The sequence below is a fragment of the Mugil cephalus genome, chromosome 11 (assembly GCF_022458985.1).
Source record: "Mugil cephalus isolate CIBA_MC_2020 chromosome 11, CIBA_Mcephalus_1.1, whole genome shotgun sequence".
Classification (NCBI taxonomy): Eukaryota; Metazoa; Chordata; class Actinopteri; order Mugiliformes; family Mugilidae; genus Mugil; species Mugil cephalus.
Window position 1 is genome coordinate 16,908,848 of NC_061780.1, and position 23,746 is coordinate 16,932,593.

A 23,746-nucleotide genomic window follows, 5' to 3' on the forward strand; every position below is an offset into this window, starting at 1 on the left:
ACAGAAGCTCTAACGGTTAAACTCCTGGTAAAGCCACTGAAAACTTTATCAGTGATGATAAATCAAGTGAAAAAATCCCGTATGTGGAAAAAGCTGCAAGCTGGTGTTTAGTAATATTAGTTCTCACAACACTAGCCAAGGAGTGAGAGACAAAGAAAGCAGGAACAAGACAGAAAGAAAGAAAGAAAGAAAGAAAGAAAGAAAGAAAGAAAGAAAGAAAGAAAGAAAGAAGAGTTAAGACAGGGACAGACAGGTGTCTTGTGTGTTTCTGTATATGTGTGTTGGGAGGGGTGTGATCGAAGCGTATAGCAGTTACCATGGTAACTAAGCCCAGCCCTCACATGCCGATCAGCAGGACTGGAGCAGGAGAAACCCTGCTGAGACAACACACATATACACACACACACACACACACACACATACAGAAAAGTGAGAGTATGTGCTGTGTATTGGTCATCTGTTGGCACTGCTATAAACACAAGGCAATACACAAACTCAAAGCACAACACAGAAAAAGAACAACACAGGGATGCTGAAAACTACATACACTGGACCCCTGCTGAGCGCTCACACAAACATGGTTCAGAGAAGGCTCATGCACACACACACACAGACGCACACACAGAGAACCCCTGCTGGGTGCCTAGATGGTCACATGCATGACCACAGACACAAACAGACACACAAAGATACTCTGGCACAGATGTACAGCTTTGTCCTTTTCTTAACAATTTGTCATCCTCCGGTAGCTGAAGAGAGGTGAGGAGGGTAGCGGAAAAAATGTTCCGCCATTTGTCTTTAACAACAAGCGCTTCGGAAAAAGAAACACTGCTCTGCCGAAGTCGGCCATTTTGTAAATCGCCGTGACGACTCGGTAGCAGTAAAGTGCCATAACAAGTGAAGAAAGAAAGTGAAAAGGAAAAGATGAACTGCAAACGGGGAGCAGAATTACAGGTGCCAGAATGGATTTCACTCAGAATTAACAGATGTGATCAAGCAGGAGAAGGGACAAAGAAGAGTAGCGAGAAATTTGGGGGTGAGTCAGATCAATGTGTTGAGGCAAATGTGAGCATTAACAAGATACTTTCTTGCTTAATTACGGAATTAGAGATATAGCAATACAGACGTAGCTCCATATTTAAGGCATTGAAGATGAAAACAGAGGTAATTCCTACACCTTTACCTCCATTTTATTTCACAGTAAGGGCAGATTGAATAAAAGAAATACTCCTATGTACAGCTTATGGTCATCTACTATATAAACAATATATATTTCATTATTACCACAACAAATAATATTCTTTATGTAGATAATCTAATAAAATAATCTATCAAATATTACACACATAAGAACAAAAATTGAGAAAAAGTAGTGAAGAAAGAAAAGTAATAACAACATCATAATGTTGTAGTTTGTAGTAGTCATTTTAATATTGTCCTAACGTGAAAGTCTATTATTAAGTGAGCAGTCATGTACTGTAGGTTTGTAAAGATTCTCAGCCACCCAGGTGTTCTCCCCAAAAAACAAAGCATAAAATATTTTGCCTACTCCTCAAAGTGACTTTTTCAAGTTCAGTGTTATCATGTAAAGAAAGTATTTTTGATATTGATGTAAAGTTACAAACAGCAAGTTAAATGACACAAATATTAACGAGTTAGCTGCTGCATAGGCAAGAACATATTGTAACATATAAAAAACCACATTTCTGTGTGTGTGTGTGTGTGTGTGTGTGTGTGTGTGTTGGGTGGGGGCAGAGACAGGGAGAGATAGAGCGATAGAAAGATTTCAGGATGTGTGATGCTGTTTTGTCATAAGGTTTTAATGCCACCTGCTGGAACACGTTGGTGCTATAAAGTTGAGGCATACAGAATAAGTGTTTATGTGCACGTTTCCTTTTTGGTGAAAGAAAGAAGATGTTTGTATTATTCAATTAGAAGAATAGAAGTAAAAGGAATTATAACAAAGAAATCCAAACCTATGCAAACGTAGATATGAACAGTAACATTTAGCACCACGCTATGCAGGTGTATTAGATCAATGAATACGGTGTATATGCAAGGCTGCACACGCACACACACACACACACACACACACACACACACACACAGAATTGCCCTTATTGTTGTGTTATTATGTTGTATGTTCTGAATGGTAAAGGCACCAAAATACTTTCTATAAGCAGCAAGTATCGGTTCATTCTGGTCTTTACTGCCACCTCGTGGTACAAATGGGTACTGCAGGTCATTTTAATTTGACTTCAAACATTTAGCTTGTTTGATAGAAAAGAATAAATAAGTTACAATTTGCTTTATGTTTTTTATCCTACAACATCAGTGAAACACGTTTACTAGCTACTAACTACAAATTGAAGATTAAACTCCACTCTAAATCACCTGTGTAGCCATGAGGTATTGATACATCTTAGCTTAAGGCAAACAGTAGTTATGATTAGGTTTCCCAATTAATGTAAGTCAACATTACGACGGCGTCTAGAAACACACCTCAGAAACAGGACTGTCATCTCCAAGGTCACTACAGTGCAGAGCCAGCAGACCCATCACTCTGAGAACCTTGCTGCGCCTGCAACACATTTTTCATTTTCATTAAAAATAAATAAATAAAAAGACTTTCTAAAAAGAAAACACATACTTTGAATCACTAAAATTCTGAAACTTGCAGCGGTCTTGATAAATGGTGGAGGAACATGTCTAAAGTTTGTAACCTGCAAACAACATAAATAGCATTAAAAGGCTGAACATCTGTTTTTCTTCAATGTTCCCAGACCATCTCAAAGAACTGTTATCTGATGGAGAGGAAGAGCAAAGGAGAAAGCAATTCTTCACGTTCCAATTTATAAAGCAAATACATGAATAAGGTACTTACACATCCCAGTTAGGAGCCTGTCGCAACTGCTGGGTCAATACGAGAAGCTAAATAAAAGCAAAGAAAGGGAAAAGCAAAGAAAAACAATGACTGTTAATGATTGTTTTGTACAAACAAAACATAACTATAATGTTATATCCACAGGGTCATTCTTCAGACAAATGCAGAAACACAAACAACCATTCACACTCACTTCCACACATACAGCCAATTTAAAATCCCCATTTGACCAAACAAGCATGACATTGGACTGTGGGAGGAACCCGAAGCACCCAGATAAAACCAATGCAGACACAAGCAGAACATGCAAATTCTGTAGAGGCCACTGCATCCCCTACATCCTTGGACACACTACAAGATGTTTTGCCAGATTTACCCATGATTCCCATTTGCGCAAAGTCTGCACCAGTCTACACTAGCTGCGGACAGTTGCCATGGGAAGTTGGCACAAAAAAACTGTTAAGTGTGTGAGGGGTAAAGGTAACAAATTTGACAATGTGTGCAAACAGCCAACAGCCAGTGAAAAAGAGAGGGTGGGACACAGGAAGTGGCGTCAGAAGACAACGGAAAATAAATAAAAATAAATAATATATTCAACTGCGAGAATTTAACTGCATCAGTCTCATATAATGTTGATACCCTGTGGTGTCAAGTGGAAAAAGTGTTAACATCAAAACAATGAGAGTGGCGACAAAGTGAACGTGGGTCACAGAAATAGCGGGGAAATTAATTGAGTTGTTTGCAGGAGTCACAGATATACACTGGGCTGTTGATGTTGTTTGCAGCACATACAACAGCTGCCGTCCTCATGAGAGTTTGCGCAAGAGTTTGATGAGTTCAGTTGGCTTTGGTTGGTTTGATGAAGTCTGTGATCCCTCATCAGGCACAGCTGTTATGCGTGTGACCTCCAGACTCAAATGTGCTGAAGCCAGTCTCTAAGTGTGCACTCTTAGTCCTTTGAAAGTCTGTAAAGACTGAAAATTGTGTAGTGTGTCCACAGCTTAAGTTCATATATAAGTGGTAAAGAAATGTTTATATTTTAAAAACGCAATTTCATTCAGCTGACTGCGAAGCCATACTATCATTCAAATTCACAAATATGTAGTCAGGGATCTTAAGTTAATACACATGTTCCCCTACCAGTGTTGAGTTAATTAGCCTGTTAGCGATAACTTCATGTCCAACCACGCAGCAGAGGTAGCACAGCAGGTTGAGTCTGGATCGAATGGCTGTGGAGGGAGGAGCACTGGAGGAGAAGACAGAAGTGGAGGGGCTCTGCCCTTCAAGGGATGAAGACAGTTGTAACAGAAAGACAGACCATTCCTCATCACTCAGAGACTGCAGCTTCTCAACTGGAGGAGAAAGGAGAGGAAAACAATACACTGAGACCCTCTGTACCTCAGGATCCTAAACTCATTTGATACAGACTCAACAAATATCTTACCTGAATATGCTGGCACACTCAGGGTTTTAGCATCAAATCGCACAGGAGTGCCTTTAAGAATCTGATCAATATAAAGAAAATTATTATTTTAAGAATCTACTGTATCTTAAGAAATAAAAAAGACACAAAATAGCCTGTGTATATTCGTCATGCCTGTACCTTGGGGTTGTCAATGATCGGAGAGACAGTCAGATCAGACTCAGTATAGAGAAGATCCTTCACACACACTGTGACGTCTGGACCAGTACTGACCTAGAAAGAGTGGAAATGATAGAGAGGAGTCAACCTCAGTACAATGTGACAGTAACAGGGATGATGATGATAGAGAAGGTAACCTGAGGGGGAGGGTTCTGATTTGGACAGTCAGGGGTCCTGCAGCTCCTTCTGGACTTGGCACAAGAACTAGAATAGAATAGAATAGAATAGAATAGAATAGAATAGAATAGAATAGAATAGAAATAGTACATGAATTATGAACTGACCACTTACTTCCTTTTACAGCATTTGTAAATGTATATCCAATATAACAGTTTCATTAAAGTGTACTGTAATGTGTTACTTTTATGTAACACATTCACATTAGGTTATCGTTTAAGGTTATCAATTAATAATTATCTCACTTGGTAAAACAGATTGTAACCCTGTGACCCAGCAAACAGACCTTAACAGAAAAATTGCCTCAGTATTCTCGTCATCCACACCGCTCTTTGGTCTCAGCTCTGATACATTATCTGGAAAAGCAAATACACAGTGAACTGAATCAGATTTTTCTAGAGCACAATATGAGAATCACTAAAGAATAATGGACCTAAAGACACGTAACTTAAACTGGATAAATATTTTACCTCTTGTGAATGACTTATTGGGCTGCAATGTGTGGCACAACTGCTGGGCTCCAGTTAGTTTGGGATATTCTTCGGTCTTTCTCTCCCCCTCTCCTCTTCTTTCCTTACCTACATCCCCATCCAAGCTATTTTTTATGGATTGTTGGCTGTCACTCCTTGTGTCAGATGCTTTGTCCGTTGTTGCATGCGATGAAACCACTTTCTTAGACACTGTATAGTCTGGCTGTGTGTTGGTCATGGGGTTGTTGGGCTGTTCGTCTGCCTGTCTTGGAGGGTGGAGGTCACACATCCCTGTATGTCTGTCGGAGTCAGTGAAGTGGAAAATAAAAAGTATAGCACATGGAATGTTAAAAAGTTAATATTAACCATAATTATGTGCTATTTCAACATGTGTGTCATCATATTGATCTTTTTCAGCCTCCTCCATGGATCAAAAATGGTCTTGTCCTAGCATTAATAGGACCATTACTACTTTTTCACAAAATGCAACAAAAAGGCTGAACCAATACATATGTGGAACGTAACAGGAGCTTTGAAATCAAGAGATTAAAATACCAACACACCTCAAGCTAAGTGAACTAACTCCTTCAGAGGTATTGTCTTCTTCAACATCTCCTCCTTCGTCCTCCTCTTCACCTTCTTTTCCATCCTCTTCCTTACATCGTACTTGTTCCCAGAAAGGGTGATCCAGTAATTCTGGCCATTCCGTCCTACACAAGAAATAACAAATATAAGGCCACAGAAATCTGACACTGTGCCCAGGTTAAGTTTATGTTACCTATGATGTAGAAACACTGTAGCATTATCTCTGAATCAGCTAGACTTTCTTAATCATAAAACTTCTTCATAAGATGCATTACAAGATAATGGCTACTACATTCAGACAAAATGTTATGTTAATTACATTCAACTGATAAAAAAAAACAACCTGTTGATCTACTTATTTGTGTAGGTGTCATTCCAATCATGTAGCAGCAATTCAGTGCATAAAATCAAGCGGGGAAAAGACCTCAGCGACTATGACTGAACACTTGGATTAAGTATTTCTGTAACAGCTGATGTCCCTGTGTTCTGTGGACAAAAGCTCAGTGTTAACAAGAATCTAATGGAGAATGGCCAGACTGCTTTGACATGGCATGACAGTAACTTGCCTAAGTACTTCGAGGTGAATGAAAAAGGACCTTGGAAGGTCCAACACATCCAGCCTTGGGGGCTCTTATCAGTCTTATACAGAAATATGAAGCTGCAGGGGGTACAGGCTCATAGCAACAGGACATACTGGAAATTAAAATCTTGTGTTAACTGCAATGGTGTACGTCGTACAGTAAACTGCTTTATACCGTTCATTCATCATTTCATCAGTGCTGCATGCTAACCCTTTATGAGGACCACTAGGGGTGTTGTGATGCAACCAAATCAAACTGCTTTGATTTACAGTCCTGATGATTATGCCAGTACTAATAGCAGTATCACAGTCTAAGCTGGGCCTGTGTTTCAGAATCTGACCTCTTATGTGGATTTTTGTTGAGCAAGCCTTTCAGAAGAAACTGGAAGTCCTGACTGGGAGGACCTGCAGACAAAACTGTAACAGAAGTCACAGGAGAAAATTAATCAATTTAACTAACAAAAAGTACTCCACACATCCACATGCATGTCTGTTATGCTAAATAGTAACCACAACATTTTGTCAAATGTGGCATCTCTATGAGAGTCCATGGCTGTGTGTGAATTTGAGAAAGTGTGTACCTGTCTGTCTGGGAGGTGGTGGCTCCTGATGCAAAATCATTTCTGTCAGTTCAGTGTAGCTATCAGAGTAAAAGGGAGGTTTTCCTAGAAGAAAAAAACAGTATAGCATAGCATAGCATAGCATAGCGTAGCATAGCATAGCATAGTGTGTGTGCATACCAGTGTATATGTAGTAGAGAATACAACCAAGAGCCCAGAGATCAGAGCTTATATTGGTTTCTGATCCTTGCAAAACCTCTGGTGCAGTGTACACTGGAGAACCTAAAATTGCACATACAAATAGATTAGAAATCAGAAAGAAAAACATAGTAACAACAACATAATCAGCATTCTTATTTTAATTCACCTGCCCAAGTGTCATTTCCTGACTAAAGGTGATATGCTGTTTAGACAGTGACAATGAGATGGTCATGAAACTGCTTATCAGTTAATAGTTTGTATGTCTTTGAATAAGGACAGACTACATACAAATGTGTGATGTCTAAATAATAAATGTAATATTTTCATCAAAACCTTTGTATTAAAGCTTTTCTTAATCATTAAATATCTGACCGTATAATCTTTCTCTCATATTATATTTGTCCTTGGTATCTCCATTCCTCGTCTCCTCAGATGTAGAAAGCAACGTAAAGAAATCCTCCAGTGTCTCTCCTTCTGCCTTTGACAGGCAGAAGTTACCAAACTTCAGAATGCCACTGCCATCTAGCATAATCTACGGACCACAAAAAAGAAAATTATTGTATTCGTCTTATGACAGTAATGTTGGGCGGTGAAGAGAATGTACATGCAAACCTTAGCAGGGGTCAGGTCAGAGACAATGATGCCTAATTCATGGATGTGCTTCAGGCCTTTGACTAAGTCCCACCCAAAACTTCTCACTACATCTTCAGACAGACTTCCATCATGACTAATTACAGACTCCAGTGAACCACCTGATACGCACACAAAAATAAGATTAAGTTTACAGTCCTTAATCATATCCTTGATGTCAATACTTATTACAGATCCTTTCAGTTTTAAGTCGATATAAGATACATCTCCATAAGCTTTGATTAGTGACAGAAATAATTACTGACCTGTACAGAGCTCCACTACCAACCACAGGTGGTTACTTGTCTCATACCACTCATAGAAGCACACTATATTTGGATGATCGAGATCCTGGCTGAGACGGACCTAACAGGGACAAAACATTACATACACAATACATTAAGTTACTGCAGGGCTCAGTAGCAAAATCACACTTGGATGATGTCAAGATTCAGCCAAATTGAAATAGGTAATGAACCCAGACATCCGGGAAAATGATCATTTTGTTTTGTTTAGCTTAGTTTTTGTTTATTGCATGTTGTTTTTCTCCTTTTAAGTAAACACAGCCTTTCTTCTTACAGCCCTGTGCAATTATCTCCAAATCATTTAAGCCACGTAATTTATTATTTGGAAGCAAAGTTAAAACAACTAGCAACAATACCAATGAAGACATAACAAATACAAACACTATCCTACGTGGTTAGTGATCTCAGGTCTCTTGGCTTTGTCGGAGCAGATGACAGCCACATAGTTGAGATTTCCCTTCCTTCTTCCTTTATAGACGACAGAGCTGCTGCCTGCCCCCAGCTCCTCATACAGGATGAAGTTCTCCATCAGCTGTGATGTGGAAAAACAAGCAATGTGTCTAAAGTTATTAAACTGGAAAAAGAAGCAGAGAAATGGGTGACCAAATTAATTGCACCACGTTTTATTAATTTAGCTGTATCAAAACTGTCGTGTGCTTGCTTAACGCATGATTTGAGAAATGTTTTGTCCATAACCAAACTACCTGGAACCTCTTCAGAGTCTGTTTATGAGGTTAGTCACTAGTCGACACCACTATATATGAAAACTAACAAAGAAGTCCAAATGAGCCTTTTTAAACTTCTAACACGAAGGTGTGTATTAAATTATATGTTTAAAGTGGACAATTTAATCAACAATTAACACAAACTTAACTGTCGAAGTGTGTGTCGCTACCATGTTGCTACTATGACAACCGCTAACGTTGTCGCCTTTTCAGGAGCAGAGACAGTTTGTTCCGTTCTCACAAGACAGCGGATAGTTTTAATAGTTACAGACCAACGAATTACCTGAAACTACAGCTGTGCACAGCCTTAGAAAATGTCCGCTTTATGTGAAGTTTGCTACTGCTCACATTAAATGTCAAAGTAGCTCAGAAGATACTTCTTCAACGACCCGCTGTTTGTTGGCGGAAGAGTGATGGACCACGTTGTTCAAACTGGAAGAGGGGTGTACTTAAGTTTTCATATGAAATGAATGCTTCATCTATTCAGCAAGTTGATTTTATCTGTATATCGACGTGTTTTAGCAGTGACTGGATGTTTTACTTTATTTATTATGTAAGTAAAATGTCGGTATTAAGGAAATCGTTTTATTGGTTTTGACCAAAACACCTCTGAATGGGATATTCCTGAGTTGCTAGGATACCGGAATGGACGCAACAGAGAGGCGCATAGAGGAGTTTATCCATGAGGGAGAGCTCAGGGCTCAGGATCAAATATAAATATTTACAGCACTTTAAAAACAAGTCTATACCTCACCATTATACTCATTTTATTGCTGTTAATGTAATAATTAATTCACTTATTAAATAAAAAATCATGACGAAAATAGAGCTCGTGGAGTAAACCTGCTACACCTAATTTTCCCATTCTGCTACTGAGCCCTGCAGTAACATAATGTAATGTAATGTATGTAATAAAGTGTATGTTATAATTTGTGTCTCGTTCCTGTTAGGTCCGTTTTAGCCAGGATCTCGATCATCCAATATAGTGTACCTACTTGTCCTTATAAAGGGATGCACGTGGTCAGCAGCTTAGTATGTTTCCCACAAGAGAGACCAGACCTCACAGCAAATTCAAACCTTTACTTGCATTAGGTTCTGCTGTAATGATACATACACTGCCACTTAAAATTATTTGTGTAAAATTTTATTTTTGACTTTTTCTGCCAAAATGTAGAAAATTCTAAAGGGGCGCAAATAGCTTTAGCCATATACACTTTCAAGTAATTCCATCAGTGTGAATCTTTTGGACCTTATTTCAGCTTTCTATGTTAAAGTCATATAAGAACATAATGAAAATTTTCTTTCTTAATCTAACAACATGTGGACATTAAGGATTTGTGTCCCGTCAAACCTCATGGTACCAGTGTGTTCCAGCAGGTGGCACTAAAATCAATGAGACAGCATGAGCCATCCTGAAAAAACTCTTTCTCATTTTCTGTTGTATATAAACAAAGAGAGAGAGAGAGTTTCATGCATTTATAATGTTAACACTTCAAACTACAACACAATGATTGTATTCTAACTTTTGTCTCAATGTTCTTCTTTTTCTCTGTGTGAGTTTGTGTATTGTGTTTAGTACAGCCAACAGATGACCAATAAACTTTCACACACTTTTAATATATGTGCCAATGCACTCCTCCTTCCCCATCTTCTTCTTCCCTCATTCTCATTTTCATATTCTCCTCCAACAATCAGTCAATCTGGAGTTGACTCCAGATCTTTTAGAAAGTATTTCTTACTGTTTACATTTTCGTTGTTCTTGTAATGATCAAATTCAGCACTGTACATCTACGCTGACCACACCAGACCAAAGCAGTCGAAGTTTAAAATCAGCGTCTTGCGCTCTTTATCGCCCCCATGGCGATGAACAGTAATTGCATGTTTGTTTGTTTTGAACCTATCTTCTCAGTGACACGTATTTAAATTGAGATCACAGTTTAAAATCTCAATTTAAAGACTTCTATCAATCAAACTAAAGTAGAGTGGTAGAGGGAGAGAATGACATTTATGGATGTTGTTTTGACTCTGATAGACGGGTAAATGAACAGAGGAGGGGTGTGTGTGTGTGTTTGCGTGTGTGTGACAGCAGCAAGGAGAGGGTGGTAGGGAGGAGAGAGGAGGTTGACTTATTTAGTAGTATTGAGCTGTGAGAGTACAGTGAGGGAAACACACACGCACAGGATATATTATGTCATGTTATATTTTAGTCTGGCATTTAATTCTGAATATCATTACCTGAGCACCAATAGCACTCATAGGACTCAGATGATGTGTGTCACATATTTCTCACAGTTGTTGTTTTGGCTTTTCCTGCTATAAAAGGCTTGTTTTGAAATGACCTGTTCATATTTACTAATACAGGGTCATTGCTTGACATGTGTGAAATATTTAGTGATTCATTTATTGCTTAATATTAATAGAAGGAGATCGTCTCCCAATGAGCTAAATGTAAATCCAGAGCCGTGCACTGATCATTGCATGACAGCACTGATGTGCAGCACCATGACCCTGTCTAATGCGCTCCAGGCGGTATGTTTTTGATGCGTTTTCTGACCTGCTGGATCACCCCAGCCCCTTCCCGCTGCTGCTGAAGCTTTCCTGATTTACAAGTAAAGAACTGCAGAGAGGGATACAGATTGTTGTACGAGAGGAAGGGCTCAGATGAGGATGGGGGCGGCACGGAGCCAAAGAGTGCGTGTTGGCTTAACCAGTGGAGAAAGGAAGGCAGGGGAGTGACAGAGAGGAAGAAAGAAAGAAGGAAGGATCAGTGTCGTGGGAGAGGCGGGGGGAGATGGCAGGGAGACGGAGTGAGGAAGAGAGAGTTGTACTTGGAGAGGGGGAGTGGATGGCATGGAGTGAAAGGCAGGTTTCCAGGCCAGACTTGAGCTGCAGGAAATTATTTATGAGCCTGAACAAGATGATTCTTCAGCTGCCTATGATGAAAAATCTGTGTGTGTGTGTGTGTGGGTGTGTGTGCAGCAGAGATGATGTGTGAACAGTGTTGCAGTGATAGAAGCCAGGGGGCAGAAGGCAGAAATCCCCCTCACACACTCACCCACGGATCCATACATCCGCACACAGACACAGCAATGGTGGTGAGCCTATTAATGATTTATCACTGTCTTCCACAAAGGAGAGAACAGAGAGGGGACTCTAAAAGACAGTCATGGGTCCTAACATAGGATGACCAATCCACGCTCACGAACAAGGACACACACAATGTGTGAATGTTGAGAGACTGTGTAAAACAATAATGGACATTTAGTATGTCATGCATTTTTAAATGGGCCACCATCTTTAGACAGCCCAAAGGAAAATTAAGATTTTTTGCCATATTTTTTTCCTGCATCAGAATTAGTGTGACTTGTCTCACTCTGTCTGCTTATCTGTTGACCAGTGTCTCTTTCTTGTGTGGCTATTAGTCGCATCACTGTTAATGTTTATTATTCACTAGAAGGTTTTTTAAATATTTTTTGTACAATTATTTGAGTGATTATTATTAGTAGTATAGTTTTGCTGTAACAAAGACATGTTGAGCATCTTCTAAGGTTTACATATCTGTAAAACAAAATTGTTCTTTTTAGGATATCGCAGGTGACGCAAAGTTTCTCAATGACGACTCAGTTCCATTAACAGTGACAGCTACATACTTCACATTCACTTCACATAAAGAAGTGGCCCATAGGATTCTTGATGTCCGGTCTTATAGTTCAGTGCGGTGACTTGGGACGTCACCATTTTGGCAGGTTGGTAACTCTTGGCTAATTCAAAAATATGCAAAGAGGTAGAATGTGGGTGGAGCTGAGGAAGGCTGGTAATACTTAGACAGATTACTAACTGAATGGGTGCACACTCTCTGGAAAACACTTGTATGTTGTTTCTGTGCTATCAATTACAATTATTTTATCTGCTGTATTAAAGATTGCTGTGATCTCAGTGTGATATCAGTTGTCTCATGTAGTGGAAACAATAATTCTTGACCTTAGAGGAGCCACTGGCTAAATCTCACTTCTAACTTCTTAACTTTAAACTTAACTTTGTGGAGATGCGAGGTTTAAATAGGACATTAGGTATAATATATTGAGTGTGCTTTTTGGATGAACTTTTTTCCCTCATAGTGGGAGACGTTATAATGAGAATAAATCACTTTTTCCTCTGTCTCCTGCATTTCTCCCTCTGCCTCATAATGATGAATTTCTTGCATGAGCGACTTGTTTCTCACCACATGTAAGGATAGCTCCCTCACTTTATCCCTCTCTCTTTCTCTTTAACACACCTCCCATCTCTGTGTAGTTCCTGGCAGGGCTGCAGTCTGTTAAACACACAGACTGTGGGTGCTCCCCCGTGGGCTCATTAGTGAGCTGGCCCGCACAGCCTGGGGAATGCTGGAACAGACCATTCCGCTAGTTCCCAGAGGGGTGCCCGAGGATTCATTATACTGTCGTTCAGCATATAGTCCCACAGTGTTGAATACACAATGTGATGTCCTACATTGGATTATTAGGTTGGTTATTAAAGTTATCAGTTATAATTAGAGTTCCCGTGAGGTTGAATGTGATGTGTCTGATGTATAATGTTAAAAACCACTGATCACATCCTGACCATTGATGCACGGTTAATGCAGAGAATTACATTTTTCCTCACGCCAAAGGTTCAATGACATCAGCAGGAACGTAGAGACATTATTTTGACATGAATACATTGAGCAGACAGGTGGACTGAGTTAAAGGCTTTTGTGAAATTCACCCAAACACCTTAAAGTCTGACTTTGTTTTTATGTTATTTGCACTCTGTGTTATGTTTCATCTGTTCTGTACTGTTGTAGTGTCACGTTGCTGAGTATTTTAAGCTTTGAGGATTTTAGGACACAACACAAATCACTGGCAGGGTATGAACTGTACGTCCCAAAGATTCTTTGATAAAAACTGAGCAAATAAGAAGGAAAAAACTCATGATGGTGGCATCTGAGAGGGAACAAATGCGTATAGTGCTGTATATTTGTACTGTGTCCCTTATTACTTACTGTGTTGTGTTGTGTTTTTTATATGTACACAAATATGTTGTCAGTTAATATGCCATTATGTGCCACCCGCAATAACTTTCAGAAATGAATGTGTCTGTTATGAATATGAACCTCAGCCACAGACATATGTCACTGTATTTTATGAATGGGCTCTACTGTATCTGATATCTACAGAGAGAAGCGTCTAAGTGATGTAACACAGTGAAACACAATAATAACCTGACAGAGACAATCACCTCTGTTCTACTTCCTGTCTTTCCCCACAATGACTTTCCTGGAAAACTAATTTCCTCAGCCGCAGATATTTCATTAGCCTGGCCCCATTGTGTGAACACAAACAACTATTCTCTACGGAGACAAAGGTGTGTTGGCACCTACAGTATACGCACAGCATAAACACAAACACTCAGACATCCTCACACAACAACACAAATCACTATCAAAAGCTGACGTGTCGGGACGCACGTGCACATTGACACTCCAGTATAAAACCTCACCTTTCCAGTAATAATAGAAGACGTCTAACACCTGGATGTTCTAATGTGTGCAGGCAACTAGAGCCGTAAAGTAACATCTCCTTTCTCTGCAGTGTCTCTGTCAATGTTTCTGTGCTTCTACCTGCTATTCTCTGGTCTTGTCTCTTTAAAGAATATGCTTAGGAGGGTCACTGGGGTCAGCATCATAGTGGTGGTGGTGAAGACTTTTGATTCAAGTTGTGAGATATTTTATCAACCCGTGATTTAGAATCTGTTTTCAGTGGTGGTTTAAGTTCATTCAGTGTATTTGGTTTGACTCAACAGGAAGCTCAACAATGAATAATCACAAGAGTACATGGACTTTGTGATTAGTTGTTCGTTCATTTAATGGACTGTACACTTGCTGAAGCCATCTGTATGACACACTGTGGTGAGACAAGACAAATGGTCCATTAACTGTGGTGAGAGATCTCCATTCACCTGGTATTATCAATACCAACTTAAAGGTTCAGTACGAAGATGTTGTTGGGTTGTTTGGTAGCATGAAGACATTTTGCCACTCATCTGAGTAGCTTCTTCAGTTTTAAGGGACTGGTTGGGAGTTGAGGATTAAATAGAAAAATCATGACCTGGATGGCCGAGAACCTTCACAGACATAATGTTATAATGATAATTGTGATTATTAATTGCTTTTGCTTTTTCTTCACTTTGAATGAGACCTTTATATGTACAGTACATAGAACGTACGCTGCTATGTAGCACTCTCATATTTCTACAGTGGCCTAGATGGTACATACCAAACAGTGACTGTCTAGTGCCCACCCTAGGTTCTCCTAGATACAACTGATTACTACACATTGGTGATTCTGGTCATCTGCTTACCATTATTCACCAGCTTAGTGTGTCTCTCTCCCTCCCCTCCTCACAGTTCATGAACTGGTGCTGAACTGTGCACCAACTAATTTGTCAGGAATTGCTTATTTAATTTTTCATAAGACAGCACATCCAGTGTGTATGTGATGTGCTAATCTTGGTAAGGCAGAGGGGCTGAAATTGATTTGAAGGTTTTTTAACTTGGAGTCTAGCGCTGGTAATTGACTCTGAACTGAATTTATTTGCATTGAGCATTTCAAATTTAACACCAGAATACAAAGTTAGTACTTCAACTCTGCTCTAATTATACACTGATATGCATTCACCCTCCAAACCCCCTCCTCTCTACCCCCACTCTTTCTCCCCTGGCACAAAGACAGACAGTCCAAGAGTTTGTTTACACAGAACTCTGTCTGTTAGAGAGTGTGTGTGAGTGTGTGCACGAGCGCAAACACTAATTTGTTGAGTGTGTCAGTATCTGGGCTAATTGGCTGAATGAACACGCTGCAGCCTTCTACTTCAGCAAAGCATTATGGGTAGTGGGGAGGGACTTATCAGCTAGGCACACACTACTGGGCTTTGAAATTAATTAACTTGGTGTGTAGCTTCATAAACACACATGCTCGCACACGCTGTCACATTAGCTTTGTCACACACACATTCAGCAGTGTATGGTGCTGGTGATAATGATAATGGTAATGAATGTTGGTCAAATTTTTTTTTCCCAACCAGTTGCTGCTGCTGAGTGAGCGGCCGCCTCAAGAAGCTGTAGGCGGACAAGTTTGTGTGTCTCTGTGTATGTGTGTGTGATAAAGTGGAGTCTGAGCTGATTAAGTTTCAGCCTGTTTGTTAATGCATTTTCTGAAAATGATATGTACCTTTCAGTACCTGAAGGAAACTGTTCATTTGAACGTTTTCAAATTTGATTTCTGTTTGGTTTGATGAGCTCGACTTGTCGCGTCATTTTCATTTTGCTCCTCATACTGTGTACGAGCTGGGATGTGAACGCTTTCAATCAGAATGTGCTGCTTTGCAATTTTTACTGTGTTATATTTGTCAGCTTATTGACTATATCTGAATTTAAACATTATGCTTTGGACTGTATAGCAGCAAAAACATGTTCGAACTTTTATTTTTATCCTGTTGTTTTGTAGGATTTGGTGTTGAAGGTGCTGCGCTGTTTAGAGAGTCCATCTACAGTAACAAGATCCAAAGCATTGCTCCTACTACTGCTACTGATACAAGACAACGCACACACTCTGCTTTACTGCTGCCAACACAGGTAACTAAGAGTAGACACACAGGCACAAGGAGATATTCAAGGATATTCAACTGTATTCACCTCATGGAGCATTCTTAGAAAAACTTAACGTCTGATTTGAACCTAAGTTTGACGTTTAACTGACTCGGTCTGAACATGTTGTAGAGTAAACCCGACTGATGTTCAGCTCATTAAATAATTAATCAAGCAAATCTTGCCAAGAATATTTTTGAGAAGTGATTTATTTGGAATCAGAGGTTTTAAATTTTGATGCATGTGCTTCTCGAACACTCCTCAACACAATTATGTGCCATCTAAAGCAGACAGCTTTCTGAAGGCAGGCTTCCTTCATGAAATTGCTGCCCGGGGATGTTGGCAGTTCACTTGTACTCTGTGTAACCTTTGTGTTAACTAGCACAGCAGCCGTGGGAACGTCAGTGTACATGTATGTACCCAGGACAATTAGTTTATGCTGCTGTATGTCGGAACTTGACTGGGACTTCAAATGGTTCATTAACTGGTTGTCCTGTGTTTTACCCCACACTATGCTGTGAATGTAAATGTATAATTATATATAGTACAGTATACACATGCAGCCAGTTCCCCTGGTAATACATAACCAGTTGGTAGCTGTATAAAAACTATACTCTTGACTTATGGATCCTTATATCTGACTCTCTTCCTTCTCTTTCTCCCTCCTGGTTTTCACAAGGTTTATATTCTCTGTCGTTTTACACATGAAGTGTCACATGAACTTATCAATAACAAAGAAATGTGAAGGTTATTTGAAGCCAGGTTTCTTAACACAACCCCCATTTGTTTGTACATGTGTTTACTTACTATAGATAAAGAATTTATTTTTATTACTTGCATGTAAAAGAAGCACAAAACCTCCCTGAGGCAGCTTCAGAGGACCTCAGTATGAATGTTATTCATTATTAATACTTTTCTACTAAATTAGTATTTATATTATGGAATAGTTCATCTATTCTTGTCTGTATTTTACATTGTTTTACTACTCACTATAGTACATGACAATTACATGGGCACTGAGTATGTAGTATATTACTAGAGACTAACAGGAATCCTCAAAGATGTCGTTGTGCATAATAGAATTTATTAGGCACAATAATACGCTCACACACTGACTGGCTTTGTGAGTGTAGCGTTGACGGCCCACAATGCAGTGCACAAAGGAAACAAACGAGCCAGTCTCAGCTGGACATAATTAAAATACATGATTGGAATTGGTGCTCAAATCAGAAACATCTTGGAAAAACGATTTTCCTCTGGTGGAGACTAAAATACGTATGGAAAATGTTGTTTGACCGTCATCCGCCAGCGGACGTCTTTTGTCATTTGTTACGTCTTAGAGTACATTGTGTTCTGGTATGAAAATCGGTTTAACAATAAAGAACCTTGATTTAATATACAACACCTGTTGAACCTGAACACAGAAGAGAATGATTGAAATGAAGGGCCGTGGTTCCCTCATTTAGGAGCTTTCTGATTGGACCGTTCTTAGACAGACTGACGCCAGATGCCTGAACATCAACCTCTTTTTACACAAGATCCTAAAAGTTGTTTTCATTTCTCACTTTCTCTTCTGTTATGTTCCTCTCTCTCTCTCCACCACTTGTTCTCCTTATGTTAACCGAGTTAGAGCTGTCTGATATGACCTGCTTGTCTCTCTCCCACTGAGCACTCTGCATGATTCAGCCACACACACACTTGCACATCTTTGTCTCAGCTCTCAACCAGTCAAGTTGTGTTTAATTAGCTCCTAAAAAGTAGCAACACAAACAACATCGCAATAGCAAGGAATGAGATTCACACTAATAAAAGCCAGAACATAGTTGGGGTATCTTCATGAGGACAGTTAACGTGCAAAAGAGAAATGTGGCTTTTAAAACATCAGGAGATGGGGACAATCTCATTGTTAGCGACAAACTATTCTACAGGTTAGTGCAGACGACTGGAAATGTTGCATTAGGTGCATTATTATATTATTATATGACGAGTTGATTAGAACAACGCTGTCCCTCGCAGAGATCCTGAGTCAGCACCACGCTCTCATCACTCCTTTTCATAGTGCTGTAAGTATGCATGCAAGCAAGTATATGCACCTGACTTCCTGTCTGATCCACTCTCATCTATCTTACAGTGGCTGACTGGCTACCTGTCTGTCTGCTGAGAGTTTAGTGAAGTGATATAGGACGGGTACATTGTGATAATTCAGCAAATGTCGGTGTGTTACCTCTGACAGGACTTTGGAGACAGCCTGTCATCATGATGATGCTTCTTCTACTGTCAGATGCTCAACTTAGATATTTTTCCTCGCAAGTTGCACATGGAGTGAGGGCTTTTAAAATGATGTGTTAAAACATCTGCAGCTTTTGTAGATCTCACATCGTTGCCCCTGGTATTAGGTTCAGCAGGATCCTTCCAGTCCACTAAACATGTCTGTTAGAGATGAGTGGACAGAGGGTGAACTTGTGGACTATTAAACAAGACTCTAATCAACTATTGAACCCAGCAGAGCCTCATCAATGTCTGTGTGTGTGTGTGTGTGTGTGGTGTGTGTGTGTGTGGGGGGAGGTAGTATCGGACGATGAGATTCTGTTTAATGACTATTGACACATGGAAGTGGAGAGCAGCAGGAAGCAGACAGGATGGAGAGGGAGAGAAAGGAAAAGATGAGGGGTGGAAGAAAGGAGCAAAGAAGAGGCTCGCTGCGACTGCTAGTCAATAACACAGGAAGACACTTTAATTACCCCCAGCCAGCTCAGATTAACTTTTATCGCCCGCTGGACAAGGACACACACTCGTGCTTGAGTTGGTTTACGTCTCTGAACCCTTGTCGCAGTTTGAGTAAAGTCTGCAGCAACTTTCTTCATATTTTTCTTTCTTTATAAAACATTGGAATATTTTAACAGTGTCTTTAGTTTATCTTAAAAAGTTTAACATTTCTACTATTTACACATTACTTGTATCAACAAAGTTGAAGTTACTCAGTAATTCAATATGTTGCTACATTTGCATGGGCAGTGTGGTTGTATTCTTTCACTAATCATCAGAATAAAAACCTAATCAGAATAACAACGCCTCATGTAACCACCTTAATCTGAGCAGACTCAGCTGGTCAGAAAGAAAAAATCAGGCTCATTGAGAAGGTGTTTTGACCCCCTGCAACAGCAAATCTAAGACAAACAGAAGTTGTATCACAACTTTGATTTATTTAAGTAGCAACAACAAAACTGAACCTGATGGCTGGTGAAAACAACTAAAAGAAGAGATGCCTCTCAGTCCCAAAAAGGACCTGGTGTCTCCCCTCTAATCCTGTACATTAAACTGTTAACTACCTTACTCAAAAAAAAAAATAAGACACACATGCACTGAAGTAATAAAATATTCAGCTGCAAGAATATAACTGCATCAGTCTCATATAATGTTGACACTCCGTGGTGTTTAACTATGTAGTCAAATGCAGACAAAGGAAAAAAAAATAAATAAGACCAAAAAAAGGCAAATCAGCAAATGAAACCCACAACAAAACACAGTGGCTGGAAGAAGGAGATGAGAGAGAGAGAGAGAGAGAGAGAGAGAGAGAGAGAGAGAGAGAGAGAGAGAGAGAGAGAGAGAGAGAGAGAGAGAGAGAGAGAGAGAGAGAGAGAGAGAGAGAGAGAGAGAGAGAGAGAGTGAGAGAGTGAGAGAGAGTCACGGGTCCTGCCTCTGTTTATCGTCTCCTACTGATTAATCTGGATCAGCTTCACCTGAGGGAGAGAACACAAGACACCGTGAGTTATATCTTCCTCTAACTCCAGCAGGGGAGAGAACTGGAGTCTGGAACAGATGGTGTGAACCTGTGACAATCAGTCTAATAACCATTTTAACACTTGACTGGATTGTTTTTCTGTGGCTGGAATAAATACAAGGTTTCTGTCCATGTTTGATGCGACATGACGAACTGTAACAGGTGTTTGAAAAGATCTTCATCTCGTGAATGAATGTAGTGTTGTTGGTGAAGTTGGGAAACAGCTTCTTCTGTTATACTTTCTGCAGATTCAATGCACCACAGCAGAACGATGAACCTTTTTATTTAGTGAATGTACATAGTTAGAATCTCTAATCAGATTTTAACATGAACACAATTATTCTTACTGGTAAAACCAACTGGTTGTTGATTAAACATTTCAAACAGACTCATGAAAAAATGAATTTACTAATAATGTTTTTATTGGGTTTCCTTTTACCTTTTACAATTGTAACAATTGTAGTGATGCACCACTGGATGACAGGCGGTGGGGTAACAAGAGCCAAAATGGAAAAATTGGGCCAAGAAAGGATTTGAGAAACTGAAGGGCCATGCTACCCATAATACCAAGTTCAGAGGCTCCCTCCTCCCACACGCTCACACACTCCATCCAGTCTTTTGATGGCTGTGATATTAATACACAGACCATTAAGTGGTGGACAACATCCTTTGTAGTTTTCTTTTCTCTGGCTTTCAATGTAATGACCTCACACACACTCACTCAGCATTAGCGTTGTTTCTATGGTAATATTAGTAATCATGCAAATTCATGCATTACAGATTCATACCTAAATAAGGGCTTTGACAGTCGGGCAAGTACGTGTGTCGTGTGTGTGTTTGTTATTGTTTGTGGGTGTTTGATCAAAGAATTCATTCAACGGTGCATTTCCATAGTAATTTGATGCTCTGTGACAGTGGTCTGTGTTGCCGAGACTCACAATATTAATATAGTGCAGCGTCTCCTGTTCAGCCCACTCTAAAAATGTTTCCTGTTTCCTCAGATTTGCTGCATGAAAATAACTTGTATGTTTATCTAATAACAGAAATGTGACAGAAGTGAACGAGAAACGTTTCTCTGTTCAAAAACGCCTTCAACACATAAGCAGCAGATTTGCTGTTTCTCTGTTTTCTAGATGCTAATTTTGCTGGGTCCTTTTGGATTTGGGCATTTTTTAGGGGATTGTTTTGACCCAAAGCTTAAAACTGGTGCACCAGTTTCTGATGTGTTCTCCATCCAGAACACCAGGCGTACGATGTCCCTCTTTTCTGCTGCCACCTCCTTTAACAAAGGAGACAGAGCCAGGAATGTGGCTCAGGACTGATGACAGGAACCCATGAGCATCCTGAGTTAAAAGAATCACACAGAAGAATTTATAAACTGAGCACAACATCATGACGAAGTGAAATAACAAAATGGGTTTTCGGTGACTCACCTTTCTGGACTGACACTGCCTCCTTACATGGTGCAGGAGGCGGCTTTTCTCTTTTAAGGCTGTGTACGTATCCTGGATCTTGTTCAATTTTCTATAGAAGGAAAACAGAATAGAGACATTTTTGCTCTTAGATTTGTTTGCATATTATTTTTTCTGGGTTTGGGGTGAAATATGACTGTGACATCGTACATCAGCAGCTGAGTTCCAGGGACTGAGGTCCAGACCTGCTCTGCAGACCTGGTTCTCAAAAGGAGAACAAAGACAAGAGAGTACTCTCTGCATGCAAAGCTTGTGTGTGTGTGTCTATCCTGCAAATACAACCACCTCTCAGTCATCAATTCTGACCAGTCTGGTTTCATCATGATTCAATCATGTATATGTCACGAAAAAAGAAAAAAAAAAACACCTGTGACCAAATAGTAAGATATGACACAGTATTGGATTTGTGAACCTTTGAAATCACGGTCCTCAATTTGTGTTTTCGACAGAAGCAACTCTTTTTTTGAATCATGTTTATTAAGAAAGAAGCAGATTAACGTCAGTTAAGTGCAGGTGTTTATTAGCGTGTTTTCTCTGTTATTGTACTTGTCCTTTTTATTAAAAAGCTAAACGTGGAAAGAGTCGTCCTCTAATTTATTAACATTAGTCCACATTTCTCTCTTTCCCCGTGCCCTCTCTCGACAACTTTCCCTCCATCACCGCGGTTACACAATCAGAAATGAAATTGCCTGGGTCTTGGTTAGATAAGTGTGGCTATGAAGCCAGCCGAGCGGTAATTAGATGGTAAATTGGGGACATTAACGTTGGGAAGGCAGCCTGCTGTCTCTCTGGGTATTATCACAGTCCAGACACACCTTCAAACAACTACATTTACTATGACCTTTAGCCAAAGAACCTCCTGCTGTGTGCTTCTATATGTGTGTCTGTCCATGTATGTTCAGTGTCCTTACTTCCTTATGATAAATGTGTGTGGAGGAGGCCTGTTCTTTACACACACACACATCAACCAAAAGACACACACATGCACTGCCTCATTCATAAAAGGCTTAACAGGATCTACAGCTAAATATAATGAAGTGCATCATGACAAGTTCAGAACAAGATCTACTACAGGGATATCGTCACTGTCCACTTCATGTTCCAACACTTTCACTCAGGTCTGGTGTGTATTATTGATGTTCTCCAAAGAAAAGTTATCCAGACATAGATGACATGTTAAGTGTAAATGGGATGTATTTCTCAACTTATAGTCAACTATTATAGTCTAAGACAACCTGCAGTGTTGCAGAGATAGGAGAAAACTAAATGAGAAAGTGTGACGTACTGTGTATGTTATTGTTTCATGTATGCCAAGATTCAAAATTCAACTGGTGTTTGTTGTCAATTCCACAATATGTTGATACAAACATTCAGGAGAGAATATCCAATCTGTGTTTTCTCATTTTTCTCTCAGGTCCAACGACACCAAGAAGAAGGAGCTCAAAGTCACCGGTTTCTGAGTCCTATATGTGGCTTTTAAAGTAGGAATCAAATTAAAGGAAGGAAAAAGACACACGGAGGAGGATTGGGGATTCTTTTGAGCAATTAGTTTGACAAGTTTGCTTTTTAAATCAGTTTGCCTTCATAATCTTTATGCTTTGTTTTCTTTGATGATAATTATAAACAGTGATATCAGGATGCGCTGTGTTGCGTGAATGTGTGGTCTCTGCCCATAAAGTTTCTCAAGTCACTCAAGTTTACATTTACTAACTCTTCTTTTCCTGTGTCCTCAACTGTTAAACAAGTAACGTTATGCAAGTTCTTCTCTTTGTTCATTAAATTTGACTTGTGCTCAGACTGTGGTGATTTCTTATTCATTGCTTTATTGGTAATGCTTTCATTCTCCACAAGAGGGAGTTGCTACAAGCTCCCCTCACTCAATGACAACTCTCAAGTTTCATAAAGCTATTATTTTATTTGCCTCTAGCTGCTTTCTGTCAACAGAAACTATTGTTTCTACTTCTCTACCACACATATGTAGTCCTGTGTGAGATCAACAATAGGATGACACTCTGGTCACAAAATGTTATGTGTGCAATCGTGTATTTATCTGTATTTATCTGCAAAC

General features: G+C 39.6%; 1 protein-coding gene and 1 long non-coding RNA gene across 2 annotated transcripts in view; one reads left to right on the forward strand and one right to left on the reverse strand.

The window, feature by feature from the left end:
- ulk4 (unc-51 like kinase 4) overlaps positions 1-9,172 on the reverse strand; it is a 64,707-nt gene extending 55,535 nt beyond the window's left edge. The window contains exons 1-17 of the mRNA XM_047599930.1: positions 9,043-9,172; positions 8,426-8,566; positions 7,996-8,095; positions 7,712-7,851; positions 7,472-7,631; positions 7,079-7,180; positions 6,920-7,003; positions 6,680-6,755; positions 5,737-5,883; positions 5,174-5,472; positions 4,990-5,059; positions 4,664-4,730; positions 4,488-4,580; positions 4,329-4,389; positions 4,025-4,236; positions 2,885-2,931; positions 2,503-2,581 (exon numbers count right to left, since the gene is read on the reverse strand). Of these exons, the coding sequence (XP_047455886.1) occupies positions 2,503-2,581; positions 2,885-2,931; positions 4,025-4,236; positions 4,329-4,389; positions 4,488-4,580; positions 4,664-4,730; positions 4,990-5,059; positions 5,174-5,472; positions 5,737-5,883; positions 6,680-6,755; positions 6,920-7,003; positions 7,079-7,180; positions 7,472-7,631; positions 7,712-7,851; positions 7,996-8,095; positions 8,426-8,563 (1,875 nt within the window). The 5' untranslated portion in view covers positions 8,564-8,566; positions 9,043-9,172. The remainder of the gene's footprint in view (positions 1-2,502; positions 2,582-2,884; positions 2,932-4,024; positions 4,237-4,328; positions 4,390-4,487; positions 4,581-4,663; positions 4,731-4,989; positions 5,060-5,173; positions 5,473-5,736; positions 5,884-6,679; positions 6,756-6,919; positions 7,004-7,078; positions 7,181-7,471; positions 7,632-7,711; positions 7,852-7,995; positions 8,096-8,425; positions 8,567-9,042) is intronic.
- Positions 795-23,429, forward strand: LOC125017076. Its single transcript, XR_007113799.1, has 3 exons — positions 795-1,036; positions 16,286-16,413; positions 23,093-23,429. It is a non-coding gene; the product is annotated as an uncharacterized LOC125017076 (long non-coding RNA).
- The last annotated feature ends 317 nt before the right edge of the window (positions 23,430-23,746 follow it).